General features: G+C 32.5%; 1 protein-coding gene across 1 annotated transcript; it reads left to right on the forward strand.

Annotated features, from left to right (window-relative positions):
• Positions 1-98: 98 nt before the first annotated feature.
• Positions 99-23,106, forward strand: LOC129951464 (A disintegrin and metalloproteinase with thrombospondin motifs adt-1). The gene is made up of 15 exons (XM_056063613.1): positions 99-1,244; positions 17,061-17,133; positions 18,229-18,324; positions 19,212-19,402; positions 19,499-20,141; positions 20,317-20,476; positions 20,538-20,666; positions 20,735-20,984; positions 21,056-21,217; positions 21,275-21,402; positions 21,466-21,632; positions 21,707-22,033; positions 22,102-22,331; positions 22,391-22,862; positions 22,922-23,106. The coding sequence occupies exons 1-15, from the start codon at positions 1,125-1,127 to the stop codon at positions 22,996-22,998; spliced, it is 3,225 nt and encodes a 1,074-aa protein (XP_055919588.1). The 5' UTR covers positions 99-1,124; the 3' UTR covers positions 22,999-23,106.
• The last annotated feature ends 57 nt before the right edge of the window (positions 23,107-23,163 follow it).

A 23,163-nucleotide genomic window follows, 5' to 3' on the forward strand; every position in this document is an offset into this window, starting at 1 on the left:
CCATTTCATCAAAGCACAGCACACAATCTCTATTACTGTTACTGGATCATCATGATGATGAGTCGCTTCCCAGTCGCATTACCTGCCACCCTACGGTCGGTTACGCTCGCAGTAAATGAAAATGGGAAAATGGATTTCCATTTTCATACCCAAACCGAGCAGAATACTTTTCATTCGTGCTTGAACCACCGTTGTGTTCAGAAGTGTTTTTTGATATAAAAATTATTAATTACAAATTTTGCTAAAAAAGAACACCTCCTTTTGTATATCTCGTATCTTAATAACAACATTTTTAAATTCAAAATAAAAATTTAATTATTCCCAAGTTTGAATTTTAAGAATGGCAGCTTTTTATATTTTGTATTATTAAGTGGACTTTTTGAAGATAAAAATTCTAAGCTTTAAACCATAAAACAACATAGTGTTTCGGTTGAGAGGTTTTGGCATAACATAAATTAAAAAAAAAAGAAAATATTATTTTTGCTTCAGTGTTTTAATATGTAGTTATATTTTTCGTTTGTTTGCTGTTTATGAACTTTAAATTAGCCTCAGAAATGTTTACGCTCAAGACATCACTTACATTGTGTTTCATACCAACATTATTTAAACCATCATAAACCCCAAGCTCCAAAGATACCAATTGCATTTGAAGCATGACATTTAGTGCACAGAAATTACCGACAAGCTATAAGCCAAGTTAAGACAAAGACTTTAAGAGGTTTCTCCTAATGAATCAAGAAAAATCAACAATTACCAATTAATTAGTGCATAAAACAAATAATTGTTTTCTGCGTCTTGATCCGTTAGCAACATTGTTGCTAAATATTTGTGTTTTTCTTTTCGCATTTCAATTTCAATCAAAAACTACATTTTCGAGATTTAAGGAATTCATCAATGAAAACTTTAACATTCTGCCAAAAATGTTGTATAATTTTGTTCGAAAATCGGTGCTAATTAATAAAGATTTGGTGCAATTTGATTCGAATATAATAAAATAGATTATAATGTGATTTGAATTGAGGAAAGTTGTTTAAGAAAAAGTGTTGCGTGGAGTGTGAATTTGTTTTTGTTGTATGTAGCTGAATGATAAACGACGCGTAGTTAAGTGTCTTTTGGTTGATGCGATGTTCTCATTTAGTATAATTTTTGGATTTCTACTGCTGCTTGGAGTCTTGAGCATCTACGTCAATTGTCTGCACATCAGTGTGAAGCGGAAGAACTATGTTCACTTGAATGGAGTTAAGGTAATATTTTATGTTGCACAATATATTTTAATTTTGTTGCTTATACAACAGTTTTTGTTATAAATAAATTGGGTAATTCACAAAAGCCAGACAATTTGTGGAAAATTACATTTTTGCATACATCAACACCAACAGTAACAATGACGGAAATTTTGATTTGTCAGATAATATTTGTCTAAAATTAATAAATATTGTTTCGGTCTACATGTATCTATGCATGAGTAGATATTTTATTTTGAAACTTTTGTTTTTGGAAGCTCATAAACAAAGAAGACACTGCATTATAGCTATTTTTAAAATGTAAGGTGTCGACTAGAGATGTTAGAAGTCTTGAATTGTATGGATGTTCTGTGTACGAAAACTGACTTACTTAATGGATGTATGTAAATGGACATTCTTTTCCGCATTTTCATGTCATTCATTTGAGATTTTAGGACAAATATATTTGTTTCATAAATAAATAAAATTCCCATTTGAGTTGCACTTTACTTCATATCATAAACTAGCTGTCTTCGGGGATTGAAGTAAAAGACTTTAAATTAAAAAAATAATTAGTTTTACGACAGAATTAGTCTAGGAGATATTTTAGTTCTTATTTTTGTTTTTCAAAATTGGATTTTACTTGTCAAACAATTTATTTGGTCAGTTTATATTTCTATTATCTTGGTGACATATTCTCGAAAATTATATTTTTCGATACAAATTTTTCGTTTTTGCTATCAAAGCATTGAGAATAGAACTTAGAACATTAAATTTCTAAAGTATTCCCTTTTTTTATATTTTATGCGCGCACTTAAAGGGTTATGAAAACCCTTATAATGATTAGACACATTGCGAGTAATTAAGAAGTTAGGGTAGGATTAGAAAGGAGAAACCGATGCACACTGGGTTTGAATGGCTGAGTGGGAAATATTGAGCTTGGTAAAGCATTCCACTAAAGAAAGAATCTCTGTACTTAACAGTATGTCCAAAATTGGGATCTAGGGTAAACTGATGGGCATTTCTAGCAGTACGGGTATTACTGTTGAATTGTCTAAGGGGAAGAATGCAACTGGCTATTTCAATACAGCATTGTTTTTATAAAAGTAACGAAAAAACAATGATAGGCATGAGAACTTCCGGCGGTGTTCAAGAGAAGCAAATGTCTTGGTAAGAGAACGATCTCCAATCATGTTTAGAACTCTTTTTTCAATTCTATCCAGAAGACTCAAGTACGTTATTGAGGCACCAGTCCAAATATGAGAGTTTTACTCAAGTTTTGGAAGAATAAAAGCTTTGTAAATTTTAGACAGATCAGAAGGGGTAAAAAACTTCTTGCATAGTCGGAGAAAACCTAAACACTGAGCAACATTTTTGGCGATGTTAAATATGTAATCACTCCACAACAAGTGGTTTGTGATGCACATACCTAGGACTGTTAGTTGTTCAATCTCCTCGATGCAAGTACCACTCATGGATAGTGGCATTGGAGGAGGGTTACGCTTTTGCGACAGTAGACAGCATTGTGTTTTCGAAGCATTAAATTCTACACGGTTTTTGAATCTCCATTGAACAATGCTGTCAAGATCAGAATTTAATGAACTTATCATTCGCTGTCGTTGATAGTCAATATCCAAAGAACAAGGATGGGAATCTAAAAACGAATATGAAAAGCAGAGGGTACTGTCATCAGCGAAACATTGTAGTAGGTTAGAAGTTTCAGACAAAAGTATATTTACGAATATAAGGAAAAGAGTCGGACACAAAACGGTGCCCTGGGGCACACCAGCGTTTATTTTGTGCATACCAGAATTAAAACCCGTCCAATACATCTTGAATTGAACGGTCCGGAAGGTAATTTCTAACCCAACAAAGAAGAGATTCATCAATACCAAAAGCACGGATTTTCGATAAAGGAGCTTGGTGCCAAACTCTATCAAATGCCTTTGAAATATCAAGTGCAATAATCTTACTCTCTCCAAAATGATGTAAAGATTTGTTCCACTGTTCGGTGAGATAAACCATGAGATTAAATGTGGACCTATTGACACGAAAGCCATACTGCCGGTCATTAACAAGCTTCCGTTCTTCAAGATATTTCTTAAGCTGAAAATTGATCAGCGTTTCCATGACCTTGGAAAGAAGGGACGTAAGTGCAATTGGACGATAGTTTGAGGGGGAGGAGGATTCGCCTTTCATAGGGAAAGGCTGGACAAATGCAGTTTTGCCTCCACTCGGAAAGAGACCAGTAGAATAGAACAGATGAAAAAGCTACAAGAATTTAGTTTGCTAGGTGTGAACTAATAGTGGCTTTTGTATTTATTTCCTTCTCCTATGTGTCAATCTTACGGAAAAAATTCACAGAAATCTATAAAACATAAACTGGCCAATTATTCTTCAAACATCATCCATTTTGATTTGATTGAAATCCAACTCAAATTTATAAAAAACTTAAGAACTTAATTTAACGTAAAATTACTTTTAACATAATTTAACAATATAGAGTGTTTTTTTTAAAACATGGTAACTTTAAACCATAATATTACAACACAGAAATATTGTAGGAATTAATTTTGTATTATTATACTCTGGTAGATAATTTCATGGCATTTATTTTTTTAAATAAAATTTCCAGCTATTGTCCTTGGGGCTACGAGTTACAGTCCATTTAATCAATAAACCTTGCTTGAATACTGGTTTGCTAGGTTAAAAGAGATGCTGGTCTGTAGGCGTAATCCAACGAGTTAACATTTCCCCGTAAATAGTTATCAAGAGTTAGAAAATAAGTTTTCAATAAATTGATGCTTAAGCGCGTCTTGTTGGAACCAAATGCCATCAATGTTTTTATCTGGGATGGAATCGGCAATCATTTTTGATAAATGACAATCAAAATTAACGAATTTTATCTACGTAAAGTGATAATCAAATTGATACTTAAAAAGCTGTCACAACAAAATTGTGATATTCATTGACATTTTCAAACAAAATGTTTACTTTGAATAGAACTACACAACAAATGACTGGAACATTTCAAATCATTTAAAATGTCACCATGACAAGAATGGTTTTTGACAATTCTAATCTGAAACTGTTCAATCGAATTGAGTTAAATCATTTTACACGGAAAGTGATGGTCAATTTTCACTTTAGCCGATTCCAACCCTGTTTACTTTTTGGAACAGAAATTCAGTCTTCCACCATAACAACAATACTCTCGATTAAGTTAAATCGAGTGTTATTGTTATTTAAAATGGACCGATGATGCCTCACCAAACATTCTTTAAAAGCCTGAGGATTTTCTTCGCTCCATGACAAAAGCCTTAATAATTTCTTTGCTCTATGTTTCATAATTTTGCTTATTGATGAAGCAATTTAACTCAAAATAAATTTTATCATTAAACTCCGTAAAATCGACGAAGTACTCAATAAATTTTGCAAACAGGTTTTTGAAAGTAAATAAGTAATTTTCGACAATAATTTGAAAGCGTTGTTCTAGCATTAAGCAATTTATGATATGTTTTCAAACCTACCTGAAGATAAATGGACAGGTTCAGGCAACATAAGGAACTTCATTTGCAGTCAACTTCATTCCTTGAACGTAAATTTTGACCAAGGCAACTAGTTAGTTTTCCAAGTGTCATGAATTTCAAATTTAGAACTTTACTTCACAAATTTGTACTCCTTAATTTGTACTTTAAGTTCATAGTACAAGAACTACCAAACTCATTTTTGGCTGAAGAACACTCCTCAGACAAGCTACAAGTTGATTACGATTTGTCTTTTGTATTGTAGAGAAATAATCCTTTTTTCTTTTTTAAATTGAGAAGAAACACTTTTACAGAAAACATTAAAATGGAATTGTGCAAAAAATAAATAGATTATAGAGTAGTAAAGCTCAGCTTTCACTTGAATGAAAGAACATTATCAGTTGTCATTTTGAAATAAGTTGACTTGACTTGATAGTTAGGGAGATTTTTCTTGACTTACTTTCCAACCACTTTCCAATAAAGTTGCCTTAATTGGAACGCATTTTTTGGCAGCTGGCCAATCAGATACTAGAAACTTGCCTTACTTTCAAGTCCCTTATGTCGCCTGAACCTGCCCAATGTCAGGACACTTTGACGTCCTGAATTGTCACACCATAGACAACAACTTTCAAATCCAACAAATGACAACCGGGAAAGAACACCTCGAGGATAACCAAGTCAACGGACTTTTATTTTTAGAATACCACAATATTTAAATTTAAGCTTAAGCCAATATATAAAGTTAGGCCCCCTTTGTGCCAACAATCTATTTTATTCTAAGACTATGTATATATTTAATCTTAAGACTATCCAATTGTATATATATAAAAGTTCAATAAACAAATCTTGAATCTTGAAAAAATCATCGAAACTTCTAGTTTAGCTCAAAACAAATACCCTTTATAAACATTTACAAATTTTAAAACAATTGTGAGCCAAAACTCGCCTGTCATTTTGTTAAGAACAATTTTAAAAATTTTTCTACTTTGTGGTTCATTGCTACCGAGCTTTTTTGCCGGCTCTTAAAATTCTATAGAATATAGAGGGTGCTTGACCCCCATAGCTCCCATTAACTGCTTTCTGCTTATTGAGTGCTTAGACCTTGATCTCAAACTCTTTCGTATAAAGGCAAAGATCATGGTCACCATAATTATGATTAATTACTTTATCAATCCATTATACCCTATTCTAGACCCCCATAATAATAGAACCTGAGCCGCTTTCAGAACACCGAAAGTGGCGTGAAAGGTTGCCATTATATCCCAACCTAACCTGTCTTATATTTTGACTGTCATCAAAAATTATTTTTGCATACACAACGGCCAACGGTGTGTGTAAAATAATGCAAAATCAGTGAAAAGAAATAGGTTCTCATTGTAGGAGGTAAAGTATACGACTCGTGTACGAAACTCCGTATCGCGTGATGTTTTGTTTTTGAAATTCGAACACACATCATATAATGAAACATAATGAGCCGAATTTGTGTGTAAGCCCAGCAACATGCTACTTGGCAAAACAATGACTAATTATGATCGTCATTTGATTGGATTAAAATACTTTTTTGTAGTTGGTGTTTTTGTATTTTTTTAAGAGCGACCACTGGTGGGAAAACACCCGTAAGATTGGGTAAGAGCTGTCATTATTGTTGCATGGGTAAAATTCTTGCAGTGCATGATAAAAATATGTAGAAGCAATATTGTAGTGGGTGTTGAAATGAGAGGAATATGGTGGTGGATGCAAGTGTTAACATTTCATGTTCTACAGAAAAGAGCTTGTAGTTTGCAAGTCTCAAAAAAGACTTATGAAAGATATGCACATGTGGTTCTTTAAAATTGATCCAATCAGCTGTTCTTGAGAAAAATGGTTGAAATGTATAACGTTTCAGTCCTAGGGCTGGATTACAGCAGGTTGTCAAATCTGTCAGTATTTAAACTTTTGGCTGCACTCAATCTCAGATAAATGGTATTCGAATACTTTTTTAATAGTATTTTGCGTGACTAACATATCCAAAACAGCTGGGCTATCTGACAGAACAGCTGATTCAATATTTGGTTAAATTTAAAAAAAAAACATGGAAATTTATTGAAAATGTTTATAGTTCTTTTGGTAGAACAACAAATTAAAGATGTTACTTTAAATTCAATTTTAAGGAGTTTTATATAAAATAGACGTTGTTAACGTTTTGAACACGAGCTTTTACGCAGTCTTTTTGTGAAAACTAGGCCACGATCTTTATTTTAAGATGACGTTTGACATTTTCAGAGGAGAGATCTGTTCTTTTCCCAAATATTTATACCTATGGTCTATAAACGTTAAGATTAATACAATTTGTAACAAAAGACGTAACCGTGGGAAATTGACAAATCCTCCAAGTACAATTCTTGTAATGAAAAGTGCTTTCTCAAATTAGCCGTTCTGATTCGGCTTCAACCCTAAAAAAAACTACTCGTACACAGGAATGGTTGAGAGTTGTACACCTTAGTTCTCAACCGACTGTTGCGCGACCTAATTTGTATTTATTTTTTAACAAATTAAAATTAAACTCATTGCAGAAGAGAAACCCAACGCTGATCGGGAGCTGAGTTAAAAGTATTGAATTGTCAAAGCAAATGATTTGCTTAAAACAAGCAATTATTTTTTAGGCACGGAAAAAAAAACAATGAATTTAAAATTTGAATTAAATTATTTTCATTATAATACTTTTCTTTGCTATACATCCTTTTGTTAAGAAAACTAAATATTTGATTAAGGAAATTTTTTACCATACTATTTATCTCCTCAATTTTTAATAAAATTGTCAAAGAAGCTAAGAGCAGCTTTAATTCTTTTTTTTTCTTTTCTTATTTATTTTGCGATTGGGAGTCATACAAATATTTCTTTTTTTTATTTTTGACATTAGTATTTTGACAGGTTAAAATTTGTCGTTCCCAAATGGATGCGTTTAATCTCGTGTTGGATAGGGTAATTTGGAAAGGTGGATTCTTAGATACCTTGTCAAATGAGTTTGATAGCTGTATTTAACAACTTTTAGCTGTTCACAAAAAGCAAAGAAACATTTAAGCTTCTAAGTCAAAATAGATCATAATTACTATTTAATATTCGGAGGCAAATAGCTTCTCCTTCGTCTATTATGTTAACAAAACATCCTCAAATACAATTTCAACTTTTATTTTGTATCTTTTTGTTTAACAACAAATACAAAGAACTGAAATCATTTTTCAAGTGTCTTGCAATTTAACCATGTGTTGAATCAGCTGTTCTGTCAGATACCTTCATACCGGAGAAATTCTTGGATACCTTTTATGTCTTTTTTTGGAATCTCAGCTGTGTTTGATCAGCTGTTAATGTAAACGTAAAACACTAACCAAAAGTTATCCGGATTCCCTATCTGTCTGAGATTGAACGCAGTCAATGATTCCTATTTTTATCAAATACATAACAACAATAGTTAACAAATGTTCGAAAAAAAGAAAAGACAGATGTCATGTTTAATACATTGGACAGGTTCAGAAAAAATAAGGGACTTGTTTCAAAATATCAACTGGTCACATTTTTTCAAACTTCTTTAGGGGCCTGTTATGCATCATTGAAATCAATCCGAAATATATTTGAAAAGATTTTTATTAGAAATGAAAATTATATATTAATCGATCCGAAATTACAAAAAGAAAAATTTATTTGAGCAGTTATTTATGTTATGTTTGAAAGTGAAATAATTCGTTCCACTGGTTGTTGTTCCAATTTCACACAATTCCAATGACAGATTTCTGTCAGTAAAAATTTGACGGTGGATTTCATTCAGGATTTTTTGTTATTGACAGATATTTTTAATGATCAATCGCTATAAAAGACCTGTCAAAAAAATCCCAATGACTAGTTAACTTCCCATAGGAAGTTATTGTAATGGGTCCGATTTGTCAAATTGAAAATTTTGAAATTTCTCGACGTTTCAAGGTCCCTAGAGTGGCAATAAAAGATTTTTAGAAAGATGTCTGTGCGTGCGTGTGTACGTACGTTCGTACGTCCGTACGTCTGTACGTCCGTACGTCCGTACGTCCGTACGTTCGCGACGTTTCTTTCGTCGTCCATAGCTCAAGAACCAGAAGAGATATCGATTTCAAATAAATTTTGTTATACAGATAAAAAGGCAGAAAGATGCAGAAATAGCTCTCAAGAAAATTGCGTGGGTGGTTTTTTTACCATAGCAGTTTGAAAAAAAGGTGAAAATTTTGGTTAACCCTAAATATCTTACGAACCAAAAACGGTAGAGACTTGAATTAAATTTAATATAATATGTTGTAACGTGATACCAAACAAGTATATTTTTTGAAAAAAATCAATATAACAGTTTTTTTTATAAATCAATAAAACTGAAAAAAAAAAAATTGTCACCTCCAAAATTTTACGACTGAAATATGATTTCATCTTCAAAACAATTTTGTGCAACGAATAATAATGTTTTTGATATCTGATAAAATTTTGAGAAAAATCTAATTGACAGTTTTTTTTATAAAAAATAAAAATCTAAAAAAAAACATTACCCAAAGTTATTAAAAATTGAATATCGATTCAAATATCTTTTCAAAAACTTGAAATTTAGGATTCAAACTTATTTTATCTTATGAGGAATATTGTTTTCAACATTTTAAACATTTTTGAGAAAAATCGAATTGACAGTTTTTTTACAAAAAATAAAAACCTAAAAAAAATTAATAAAAGTTGGTAAAAATTGATTTTCGACTCAAATATCTTTTCAAAACTTTGAGATATTGGCTTTGATTTACTTTAATCTTTCAAAAAATATTGTTGTCAACATTCAGTTAAGGTTTGAAAAAAATTGAATTCACGGTTTTCTTACAAAAAATAAAAACCTAAAAAAAAAATTAATAAAAGTTGGTAAAAATTGATTTTCGACTCAAATATCTTTTCAAAACTTTGAGATATTGGCTTTGATTTACTTTAATCTTTCAAAAAATATTGTTGTCAACATTCAGTTAAAGTTTGAAAAAAATTGAATTCACAGTTTTCTTACAAAAAATAAAAACCTAAAAAAAAATTTATAAAAGTTGGTAAAAATTGATTTTCGACTCGAATATCTTTTCAAAACTTTGAAATATTGGCTTTAATTTACTTTTATTTTTCAAAAAATCTTGTTGCCAACATACAATTAAAGTTTGAAAAAAATCGAATTGACAGTTTTCTTACAAAAAATAAAAACCTAAAAAAAAAATGTATAAAATTTGGTAAAAATTGATTTTCAACTCAAATATCTTTTCAAAAATTGTAGATATTGGCTTTAAACTACTTTTATCTTTCAAAAAATCAAAATCAAATGGGGTGGCGCAACAGTCCGTTGTGAACCAGGGCCTAGTGACTTACAACTCTCAACCATTCCTGTGTGCGAGTACTGTTGTCAGGAATGGAAGGGACCTACAATTTTGGGCCGAATCCGAACGGCTAGTTTGAGAAAGCACTTTTTCATGACAAGAATTACTCTTGAAGGATTTGTCAATTCCTCGCAAGAGGCAGTACCCGCGAAAATTATTTTTTTTTAATTAAGGTTGCACAGGCAGGGATTGAACCCAAGACCCCTTGCATGGCAGTCCAACGCACTAACCATCATGCTACGGGTACTACTTTCAAAAAATATTGTTGTTAAAATTCAATAAAATTTAAAAAAAAAAATCGAATATACAGTTTTTGTACAAACAATTAAAAACTTAACAAAAATTTAACAAAAGTTGGTAAAAAATGATTTTCGACTCAAATATCTTTTCAAAAATTTGAAATATTGGCTTCAAACTTATTTTATTTCACAGAAAATATTGTTTTCGATATTCAGTAATTTTTATACAAAAATCCAACAGCCCCTTTTTTTCATTAAAAATAAAATCAAAAAAAAATAGTACTCAAATTTGGTAAAAATTGATACGAGTACATATGGACAAACTTTTAAGCAAGACAAATGACAGACGGGATGGGAAGTTATCAGTGTGGGTCGCATCCCAGCCTCTTTTTTTAATGATGAAATCCATTGATAGCTATAACTGATCCTTTGATCTGGGATTTTCAGGTTTCCTCTAAGGTCTTGTATAAAAACATTTCTTGTCAAATTGGAAAAGGAACAAGTACTATTTCACTACAATATAAAATAATGAAGTTGTAAATTATGTGAGCATTTTTTTTGGTGGAAAATAATATTTTGTATATGACACCTGAAAAACTAACTTCAGCTGCCTTAGGCTTGGTCTAAATTAATTTTCAAGTAAGGCAATTATTACAAAAGTCATTCTCAGCTGTTATCAGATGACGTTAAAAACTGTCAGATGTCATTGTTTAAGCTCAATAGCAGCTTTGTCAAAGCACTGACTGATCTGGCATTTGTATAAATCATAAAATAAATTGTATCCAAATCAAAAAAATTATTAAACTTATAAGTGTAATTTATCTTATATTAAACGAAACAATTTTTAGAAAGAAAAACTAATTTAAAGTAAAGCATTATGAATCATAATAATTATAAAAAAATGTGTTGAATTAAAAAAATACTACTTATATATGTATATGTTTGTATAAGGAAATATATCATATTCGAATTTTATAAACAGAAGAGGAATTAACATGCTGTGTTAAATGTTTGCATCGAATTTCAAAAGACAGCTGTACTCGTATAAATGACCTTTTAATAGCATTATTTTTGATGACTTTCAGTTTTATAACTAGGAAACGCTTGATTAACAATGCTTATAACCTGACACTATGTATATTTACTCTTGCCATATATCTTCTAAGCAACTAAAATATAAAGTGCAGAAATAGGTTCCAAGTTCTTGCTTTTTTTTCGTTTGAACACAGAGGTTCAACGTTCTTGCTTATTATTTTTGGATAGAAGAAAATCAAAGGAAAATGTGTTTCTAGAGTAGGTTACATCATAATTATTTTTGAACTCTTGTTAACTTAAAAATACTTTGTTCTTATACTTATAGCTAACGCCTGCTTCTTATGTACACAACATTCTTTTGTTTAAAATCAAAAAATTGTTTATTTTAAATATTTTTTTAACGAATACTTTGAAGATGCCTTTATAACAATACCTAATTCAAATAAATTAAAAACAACAAAAATTGTTCTGAGAAATTAGAAAATTGTGGGTGTTCAAATTATGTTTTGTTTTTCCATATAATTGAAAAAGAACCCGCGAGACCAGACATTTGAATATCTAGATTAATTATTATACTCGACACTCGAACTTATAATATTATAAATTCATACTTTAAAAAATTGATTGATAAAAATATTTGAAATGTTGAATGAAATGAAATAATGAACACAAGTTTTATTCGTTTATTATACCTCACATGTTTTATTAAGATATCACATTCTTATGAATTAAATTGCATCATATTGTCTGCAAGATATAAAACCTTAAGAGCTAGAGTTGCATTGAGAAAATGTACAAAGTATGGACATTTGTTATTTGAAGTTCATTGAAAACTTCAATGGCTAATGACATATTGACATATTTCTATCTGTCAATATATCTATAGGTATGACAGTTATGTTGTCATGTCATGCCATGGATTAGATAATTTTCATAATGAAAGGTATATTTATGAATTAAACTAAAGCAAACATCCAATCTTGCTTAATTTATGTAATGCACTTTTTATGTTATTTATAAATAAGAATGTACATTTTGTAGCACATTCAAAGTCATAGGTAATTGCGTGACTTGAGGTAAGCAATATGTAAATTAACTTAAATTTTATTAAGGTTAAGAACTTGACCACCTGTGATGTGAAAAATAAAATCTAGAATTCCAAATCAAAATTTTAAGTATACATTCGAAAGGTTCAGATGACTTAAGGGAATTGAAGGTAAGGCAAGTTTCTAGTACCTAATTTGCCAGCTGTAAAAAATGTACCATCCAGTGGGCAACTTTAATGGAAAGTTGATTTGAAAGTTAAAAATTATAAATAAATAAAATAGGTGGCGCAACAGTTCATGAAGAAACAGGGTCTAGTGACTTACAACTGTCAACAATTTCTGTGTGCGAGACCTACAGTTTATGTACCGAATCTGAACGGCTAATTTGAGAAAGCACTTTTTCATGACAAGAATTACTCTTGGAGGTTTTGTCAATTCCTCGCAAGAGGCAGTACCCGTGGAAAAAGTAAGGTGGCACAGGCAGGGATTGAACCCAAGACCCCTTGCAACCATCACGCTACGGGTACTACTGGAAATTAGTCAAGAAAAATCTCCCTAACTTTAAAGTGAAGTCTACTTCTATTAAAACGACAGTTCATCATGTTTTTTTCATTTAACTGAAAACTGAACTTTATTATTCTATGATTTATTTATTTTCTGCACAGCTTCATGTATTGCTTTGTGTAAAAGGTTTCCTTGACAATTTGGAAAAGAAATAAGAAATATTTATTTACAGTACAAAATACATATCGTGATGGACTTGTAGCTTTCCTGAGGAGTGTTGTGCAGACAATAATTTGTTTGGTACCTTTTGTACTATGAACTTAAAGAAAGGTTTACGAAGTAAAGTTCTTAATATAAAATCCATGACACTTGAAAAACTAACTAGTTGCCCTGGTCAAAATTTACGTTCAAAGAATGAAGTTGACTGCAAATGAAGTCCCTTATGTTGCCTGAACCTGCCCAATAATAACTTAGAAAGTTGACGAGAAAGTAAGTTAAGAAAAATCTCCATTACTATTAATTCAAGTGCACTTACATATGTCAAAATGACAGCTTATCATCTTTTTTCATTTCAAATTTCCTAGTCAAATTTGAAATGGAATACATGTGTAATATTTCTTTACAATAAAAAAAACAAGTCGTGTTGGACTTTCAGCTTGTCAATGGAGTATTTTGTGAACAAAAATGTTTTTCGTAATTTTTACACCATCAACTAAAGTTAGAGTTTAATGAAGTTCTGAGTTTGAAATTTATGATACTTAAAGAGCAAACTAGCAGTTGACTGCGAATGAAGCCTCTTATATTGGCTGAACCTGTCACTTTTCATTTAGAAAAACATTTGATTTTGACAGTTTTGACATAAGGTTTTCACACTTCTATGTAAAGCGATTCATTATATATAAAACAATTTCCAATGTGAACTGTCAAAACATCGGTAATGCAAGGCTACAAAAAAGATACGTAAATCAAAGGACCAGAAACTTTTTGATCACAAGAATGTTTGTTTCAATGGAAAAAAAAGAAAACCGAGAAAACAATGTATCATATTATTTGTAAACGTCTTATAACTCTATTCACATTGGAACAAAACGTCGATTTTGTAAGGAACATTTGTGTTGGTTTTAATGTCGCTATAACAAGTTGCTGTCAGCTGCCACATTATACATATCCGCCTGTTCGTTATTTATTGACATTTGTCGCATATTAGCTTAGCCAATTTTAACACAGGACAAAGAAATACTAACTACCTTACCGACAAAATAATCAATGAAAGCGGCCCATTCTACTAAGCTTACGTTATAATTCACCTACCTAACAAAAACTATTATTTAATGAACTGTAAGACAACTAAATGTTTTCCATTATGCGTTAATGTTTTGATCATTTCCCCCACAAACCTGAAGATTTATACACAGGCGCCTCATTGTCTACTCCATATCTTCTCACGAAAGATAAAATTAAAACCATGATGGAAATTGAAAGTGACAGTTAGAGAGTGGTTTCACTCGGAAACAATAATTCAAATGCACTCATTAAAGTAGCCACAACAAAAACGAAAGCCACCTTATAAAACAAAAGAAATAGTTTTAACTATATAGAATGGTTAACAAGTGAGAATAAATAGAAGCTTTAGTTTCAGCTTGCCAATGCACAATCTATTCCCCCATCATTTTGGTATTATATAATTTCTTCTCTTCTCGGACTTTGACTACTTCTTTTGATGATGGTGTAGGAAGGCATAATGAAGTATATTGCACTCTACTAAATGGTATAGAGGCAGCACCAGCGCCAGCGTGGGTAAATTTTATATAAATGTCTTTGCAAGAACCGTGACCAAGCGTTAAGTGATTGTGTTTAGTGGAAATGCGTTTGGCATTAATTTGAACTAATTTAAATAATTATAACGACTTACAACTGTTATTGTGTTATTGTTACGAATAAACATTATACCGCACATTATGTCATAGATCAGGTAAAAGCACGCGTTTGGAATCAAATGAAAACATTCAGAGACTATAAATTACCGAATTTTAGGTTAGATTTTAAATCATAAAGGAAACATAGACTAAAGACAATGGTTCAAACTTTTATGGTTTTACATTATGAGTTATGAAGTGTCTAATTTGACTTTTTTCACAGCTTACTACAAAAAGGATAGGATATATTACAGATCTAAATCAGGAGATTGTATTTAAAGATGCTTAATAACTAACGCATGTAAACGATCTTAACCTGAACTGACATTAATCTTTAAACTTTCCCTTCTGATCTTTCTGTTGAATTCTATTATGTAGTTCTTCTACAATAATATGCTTAAGTTGTTATTAATACAACAACAAAAATCAATTTGAGATCCTGGTCTGTATCCCGAGATAGTTTGCTTTATAAATGATAAGGTAGTGTGAGCTATATTTGAAGAAGAGCTCTTAGAGAATCAGGGCCTGTTGAATTATAACTCTCAACCATATCTTTGTGTGTCAGGAATGGAAGGGACCTACAGTTTTTTAGCTGATTCCGAACCTTTAACTTGAGTAAGCAAGTTATGATATGACAGGAATAACTTTTGGAAGTTTCGTCAATTCCTCGCCAAAAAAGGCTTTGGATGGTACAGGTAGGGATTGAACCCAAGACTACTGGCGTGACGTATGTAGACGCCACGGGTACTACAAGCAAAAAGAGATAGCTTTATAATATTTTTAATATACTTTTTATTTCCGCTGGGTAAGCTACCAGTATTTGAGTTATTGGGGATAATAAAAGGCAGGTAATAAGAACCAAAAATGCCCTTGAGTGTTTTTGATTAGAACTTTTACAGATTTTGAGTAAGTGTGATGATGACGCGTCACACTTTATTTTAAAAGAACCACGGCTTATATTAACTTATTAACTGTTATAATAATGACCTTAAAACTTACCTTCTAGCAATCAATTCCGAATGACAATATCACCATAATTGACAGTAAATTGCTCTATACACTATACCCATCTTACCAAGGTTGCCATCACATCATTTTTGAAATAATTGTTTCCCTAAAACTAATCTAAAAAAAACCCTCACCGCAACAAATTGACCAACAAACAAACAAAACGTTGACCTTTGAGCGGTTTTAAAATTTTAAATCCAAGAACCATATAGAAATCCGCAAAAACTACATAAATAAAATAAAAACCATTAAAACTCGCAGTCACAATAAAATCAACTACATATTCGCACAAACAAAAGAGCGTTACACCCGGACAATTTTTATTTTTCTGTTCCCAACGAACAAACCAAGCCCGAGACCGAGATCCACTTCTAATCATAAACAGATAAACGCATCAGTGGTCGGGAAGCTTTTGTACCTCTTCATATTCAACTCATCTGGTTTTATAGAAACGTACGTTTAGGTATTCATGGGTACTATGTCACGCAATCGTAATTGGAATAATTTCACTGGGACGAAATGGTTCCACACCCCCAAACACCTGCCATCGGGCGAGTCACTTCTGTTGATTATGATAGGCTTTGCAACTTAAATCGCCCGGTGGCGGCGGCGGCGCTACAAGTACTATAACATTTTTATAGTTTTGGGGGCAGCTATTAGAGGCGTTTAATTTTTACCTTTCAAACCGTATACAAAAAAATACACGCATTGCCACTGAATGGTAGCTCCATGCTCCGCTGGCTACAGACGATAGACGAATATGGGTGCGAAAAATAAGTACCTATGTTATATTTAAGAGAGCTTGCGTATATACTTATTATAATTGAACTTGGCCAATTCTAAAGACTTGGTCTTGCAACTGTCAAAAATATGTGCATAATTATCTTTGACAGAGATTTTATTTGAGTCTATTATCGTCAGTTTATGTGTCAAACTATGAATGTTTTTGCATTGCTTAGTACATTATACAAATTGATTATCTTTTGCCTCTTTGAAAGCTTTTCATATTCATTCAAAAGTGAAAGTTATTTTCTTCTTTTAAATCTAAGTAAACATATTCCGAAACGGTTCAGAGAATCAACTAAATAGATTCAATTCCATTTCTTATCTAATATTTGTATTTTCATGAGATTTACATTAAAAAAGTTTTGTTTTTCTTCTAATTTTTCTTACAGATAGACGCAAACTCGTTGCACAACCATTTGGAAGAACATGAGAAGGAATTGATTTTTGGAAAGTCCGGACAAAGTAAGTTTATTTTTTTACTAATTTAAAAAATTCTATCTGGCAATGTGACACCATTATTATGTTCACTTATACTTAAGCTAAGTACAGACCGTTGCAGTTGACTTTAAAGTATAGTCTGTACTTGGCTTTATTAACTTATTAAGATTGGATGCAGTTTTCTTCTGACTCTTACCTTGTCACAATGGTTGTTATTAAATATAGTTTTTCTAAGGTTATTTTAAAATACTAACCTTAATCTGGTCCTGTCACAATGTTTCGTTAAGTTTTCCTATAGTCTCTTACATAAAAATGAAAGTTGTTCATGAATGATTAATTTTTGTAATAATTAAAATAAACTATTTATGTTCTTCTTTAATTTATTCTCCAAATTCGGTAATAAATCAAATTAACATTTCCACTGAGGAGTTATAGGTGTAAGCTGTTTAATTTGTTGTGAAAATTTGAATACAAGATTTTTTGTGTAACACTGCTTTATTTGTTAATTAAACCATCAACTCCAAGTAAGCGTGGAAACAAAACAAAAAACTTAAAACCAACCAACACCACATCTATAATGCTTTAATTTGCTTGCGATATTTTTACCAATAAATTGCGCATTCGCCACAGTGACTGAAGCTCATGCAAACAGAAAATATTCACATTACTGAACGAATTAACTATACTTTACCACACTTCGTTAAGTCAAGAATCATCATCTTAAAACAAAACAAAAACGAATACATTTTTATAGCTGTTTTTATTTTGACCATTTTCATTGTATTAACATACAAATCCCACGCAGAATGATTGTAGTTAGACTGTCCGGTCCATAAGAAGAGTTCAATTTCGTGATAGCAGCATTTTATAGCAACATGTTCTTATACTACAAACAATTGAAAAGTGAATAACATTCACTGTGGAGGACGGACTACTGCGTGCAGACAACGTCATTCAAGTGGTGCAATGCAATTTGCTCATTTAACAATCTGTGTAATGTCTTCCTCATGCTTCAGATGCTTACTGCACTTTAATGCTCAATTTCTATCACCCCCTTCAGTTAACTTTGCATATACGTATTCATTTTATAGATTTAATTCTTTTCTTATTTTTTTGCAGAAGGAGAAGTCAAACTGGTTCAAATCGAACGTCGTGACCAGCAGCGCCATAAACGATCTGCCCAAAGTGAAAAAGATATCTCCCTACAGATTCAAGGTGAGTTCATATATGCGGATAGGATAGGCAATTGATTTTCTACTTTATAAACATATTAGATATTATTCACTACAGTCAATGTCAAAAATATGACGTTTTTAATAAGGGTTTGATTAGACTACAAAGCATAATACCACCCATAGATTACTCTGATGAGTTGCTATAAAGAACTATGATTGTTTAGCTCAATATGAAATTGACAGCTCAGTGCATGAATATGAACTGAGGCGGAGTTCACAATACGCTCATTGGTGAATCATTTTGACATTTCATGATCGATTTCCTTTCTCTTCTTAGTTATCAAATCGAAAGAAATACAGTTTGACAGCTTATTGCATAACTATGACTTAAGGTGGTGTTCACATTAGACTCATTTGGTGAATCATTTCGACATTTCATGATTAATTTCCTTTCTCTTTTAGTAACCAAGTCAAAAAAGTACAGTTTGACAGCTTATTGCATAACTATGACTTAAGGCGGTCTTCACATTACACTCATTAGTGACTTATTTTGACATTTCATATACTATTTTGAGGCGACTCAATTAGATATTTCATGATCGCACTTTCTTTTCTTTATTACCTCATCGAAAAGAAATGCATTTAATAGACAGCAGTTTAAGTCTCCTCAGAAGATGTGAACACGTCTAAAAATAAAACAATCAAAGATATTTTAGTGTATTCACTATTGGCGTGAAATATTAAACTTCTGAACTAAAAACTAAACCAAGCAAAACAATTTGTATTCTTGTGTATGAATAATACACAAATTGAATTCATGTTTTTAACATCCACTGTAGCTGCAGCAGCATTTAGCATTACATTTTCAAGTGGACCGTAATCTTATTTGCATCTTATCCAATTTGCTACGCTTACATTATTCCACAGATAATGGTAAACTGGTTGACCTGAAGCTCCAGCAGGCCGAGAAGTTAGTCGACGATGCATTCATTTTTATCAGACGGACTGCAAACACTTCACAGTTCATTGAAAATTCGCATAAATTGGCTGTGAACTATGAAAGATGTTTTTATCGGAACGCAAATTCAGCACTTGACCTTTGTGATGATTCTAGCTTGGTAAGTCGAACAAATGTACCTATGTACTTATAAGTACAACTCCATCTGTTTCGCTTGGTTAATTCAATGCCATATTATATTTCGTGTATACTTTAGCGTGGAATAGTGTATCACAATTCTACCCATCACATTGTACATCCATTGCCTGAACGATTTGGTACCGGTAGCCATGTTATTGTCGAGTTCAATGGTGGACTACATTCAGATATTGATCTCGCCGAAGGTATTCATTTTGAACCGCATAAAGATTCATTTGAAGCTTCAGCACACGACGAGGAGCAGAGTTCTGTCCATCATCACAGCAAGAGAGGACGTAATCAAAATAATAGATTTCCAAAGGGTAATCGTAAGCGAAGACGACGTCGTCGGCGGCGGCGGCACATAGGACGGCAGCCATGGAAAATTCCGCAGGTGCTTTATGTAGAAACAGCGATCTTTGTCGATCGAGATCTCTTCAAGCACATGGCCAAGAACTTTCCAAGAAATACCGAAAGTCAGTTGGTACGCTTTGTGCTGGCAATGATAAACGGGGTCCAATTGCTCTACAATCACCCATCGCTGGGACATCGAATCAATTTCGTGTTGAAACGTCTGGAGATCTTGCACCCACATCCGAAGGATCTCAGACAATCGAGTGATATAGATACTTATTTGAATAATTTTTGCATGTGGCAGCGTAATTTTAATCCACCTTCAGATGTTGATCCACTTCATTACGATCACGCCGTGATATTGACAGGTAAGTTCACTTAAAGCTTTATAAGTTATTGTGAATTGCCACAGGTTGAATATTATGTCAATTTTAAATTTTTCAATTGGTTGTATGTTTCCCTGAAGAGGGAGTATTTGTAGTTAAGAGGTTATCAAATAGATGTCTTAACCCTTTTACTTTCTGTAATTGCTTCAACGCTTAGGTCTCGATTTATACGTCATTGGTAAAAATGGAAAGGTGAGTAACCAAGTTGTTGGCCTGGCCCCAGTTGCAGGAATGTGCACCACCACATCATCCTGCACAATAAATGAGGGAAAACACTTTGAGAGCGTTTTTGTAGTAGCTCATGAAATTGGACACAAGTGAGTTTTATAACCATTTAAAAAAAAAAAGTTGAAATTAACGTAAAATTTATAAACTTAGTCTAGGAATGCGTCATGATACAAATGAAAACAGCTGTGATCCAAGTTTGTACTTAATGTCACCTACCTTAGGCAGTGGCAAGATCACTTGGTCAAAATGCAGTAGAACATACCTAAATACATTCCTTGAGTAAGTTCTTCAACATAGTATCAAGTTAAAGTAGAATTTAATTTTCTTACCTTATGTTGCATCATCAGATCAGGTCAGTCGAAATGTTTATTTGATCATGGTCAAGTCAGTGTAAAATATGATCATGCTGCTGAAGGTATACTGCCTGGGGAACGATTCGATGCAGATCAACAATGCATGCTGAAATATGGAAGGGATAGTGTACGATCACCTAACCAAATTATCTCCGATGTCTGTCGAGATCTACACTGCCAAAGGGATCGGTACACTTGGACATCACATCCTGCCTTGGAGGGCACTTCATGTGGTGAAATGATGGTTCGTTTAAAGTCTTTTGTGGTAGTTATCATGCAAAACTGTTTTACCGACTTATTTTCTTCACTTCATAGCGATGCCGCAGTGGAGTTTGTTCCATGAAAGCCACTGTTATGGAATCATATTCTTCACCTAGGCAAAGTAATCCGATTAAATCAAATGAAAAGATGAACTTATTGGAAAATGATGAGAAGTCTGACCGTTTGAATCAGGGATATAATAGCTATTTCACCAAAGTATGTAAAATAATATTTAAAATGTTTACTTATTCCAAATAAAAAATGCCTCAACAGCCGCCTACTTGGAGTGAATGGGGTGATGCTAGTGACTGTGATTCTGGATGTTTGTATGGTGCATCCGGTCGTCTGAGAGAGGGAAGTACTGGACTGAAAACCTATGTGAGGAGGTGCTTGGATCATAGGTAAGAACTTTATTACCCTCGCTCTCAGGAACGTAAGTTGAAATCATTGTTATTCTTCAATAGACGTCGTTGTCAAGGTCGAGATAAGAAGTTTGAGTCTTGCATTGCTAAACAGTGTCTTACCATTCCCAAGATGACTATTGAAGAATTTGCTACAAATATCTGCGAGAGAGCACAAAAATTCGACTCCGATCTTACTGGAGAAGGTATACAAATCGTCGGTAATGCAGGTAATTTGTTAAAATTCTTAAAAACGACATGTTTTACACATTATATCTTAATTAACAATATTTGTTTTTAACAGAGGAATCATGCAAGGTTTTCTGTAAGACAAAATCAAATGGTACAAAATCTCGAAATTGGATCTACCCTCATGGCACGACATGTCGTTCAAAAGAATTCAATTTCGATGACACGTCATTTTGCATTGATGGTCGTTGCGAGAGATTTTCGTGCGATAACTCAACTAAAAATTATTTCAAAATGGATCCTTATTTTTGTCCACAACATCCGAGAATGAACGAGGAGGAGTCTAAGAATTTAAACAACGTTTATAAACGTTCAGGGGAAAGGCGATCTTTTAAAACAAATTCAGGAGCCCCAGTTCCTGAGCGGAATAAATATGAAAATGGTTGGTATTTCAATAATATTTCAATTTCTGACAATTTTGACAACTATTTTTAATCTATGTATATTTAGAAGTCGTAGGTAGGAATTTCCAAACTTCTCGTCCAAAATGGAAGTCCGATTCGTATCAGAATCAGTGGAAGTATCCAATGAGTTTGAATGAGAAAGATCCTCAAGAAAGCGAGTGGGAAGTCAAGTCCGGATGTCACTCAAGTTGCATGGAAAAGTCTAAAGGAGTCCAAGTTATAACATCGAGAAAAACAAGGGCTAGCAGCATTCAGCTCTGCTCTCACAAAGTCAAGGTAAATAGAATGGAAACTTATAATATACAACCAGTGTTTCAACTTTTCAACCAATTTAGCCTTGTGATCGTCTGCAATCCACCACTGAATTCGCAGAGTCAACCTGCGGACGATACTCACGTAAGGTTAGAGGTTTATCGGGATACGGTATGCAGATCTCGCCGAGTGTCTACGACCCGGATCGAAGTTGTCGTGTTGCATGTCAAGATGAAAACCTGCCACATCGGTTCTACATAGTCAATGGAAACTATGGACATTTTCCACTGGGAACAAAATGCTCTCCGTCAGATGAACGATATTGCGTCAATGGAAAGTGCTTACAATTTGGCGCAAATAACATAGCATCTACTCAATCACATATAAGTCTGGCTCTATTCAGAAGTAAACGTGACTTAACGTTCACCCATAAAGAAGTTCAAGATAGCAAAAGCCTTATTAGCTCCGCACCTGTTCAAATAACAGAATTGCTGACACAGGACTTTTTAAATAGTATTATAAATAGTCTTAATAATGAATCACGGAGTCTAGACGGTGAGCGTTGATTTGATTTTGATGAATTGAACATTTTCATAATTTTGATTTATTTTCAGATGACTCCTTATCGAATGATCACATCGAATTTACAAATCCTATTCACATCTCAAAAGACGAACTGATTACGGAATAGATAAATTAATTATAATAATATATTAGTTTAAGTTTTTTATTTAAGATTTAAGAATATTTTATACATTGTGAAGTTATAGAAATAAATTGATTTAGTTAGAGGTTTTAATCTCGTTATTTATGAATAAATGACGCATAAATTGAATGTGGAATCAAATTTAAATTG

The sequence above is a fragment of the Eupeodes corollae genome, chromosome 3 (genome assembly GCF_945859685.1).
Source record: "Eupeodes corollae chromosome 3, idEupCoro1.1, whole genome shotgun sequence".
NCBI classification, from domain to species: Eukaryota; Metazoa; Arthropoda; class Insecta; order Diptera; family Syrphidae; genus Eupeodes; species Eupeodes corollae.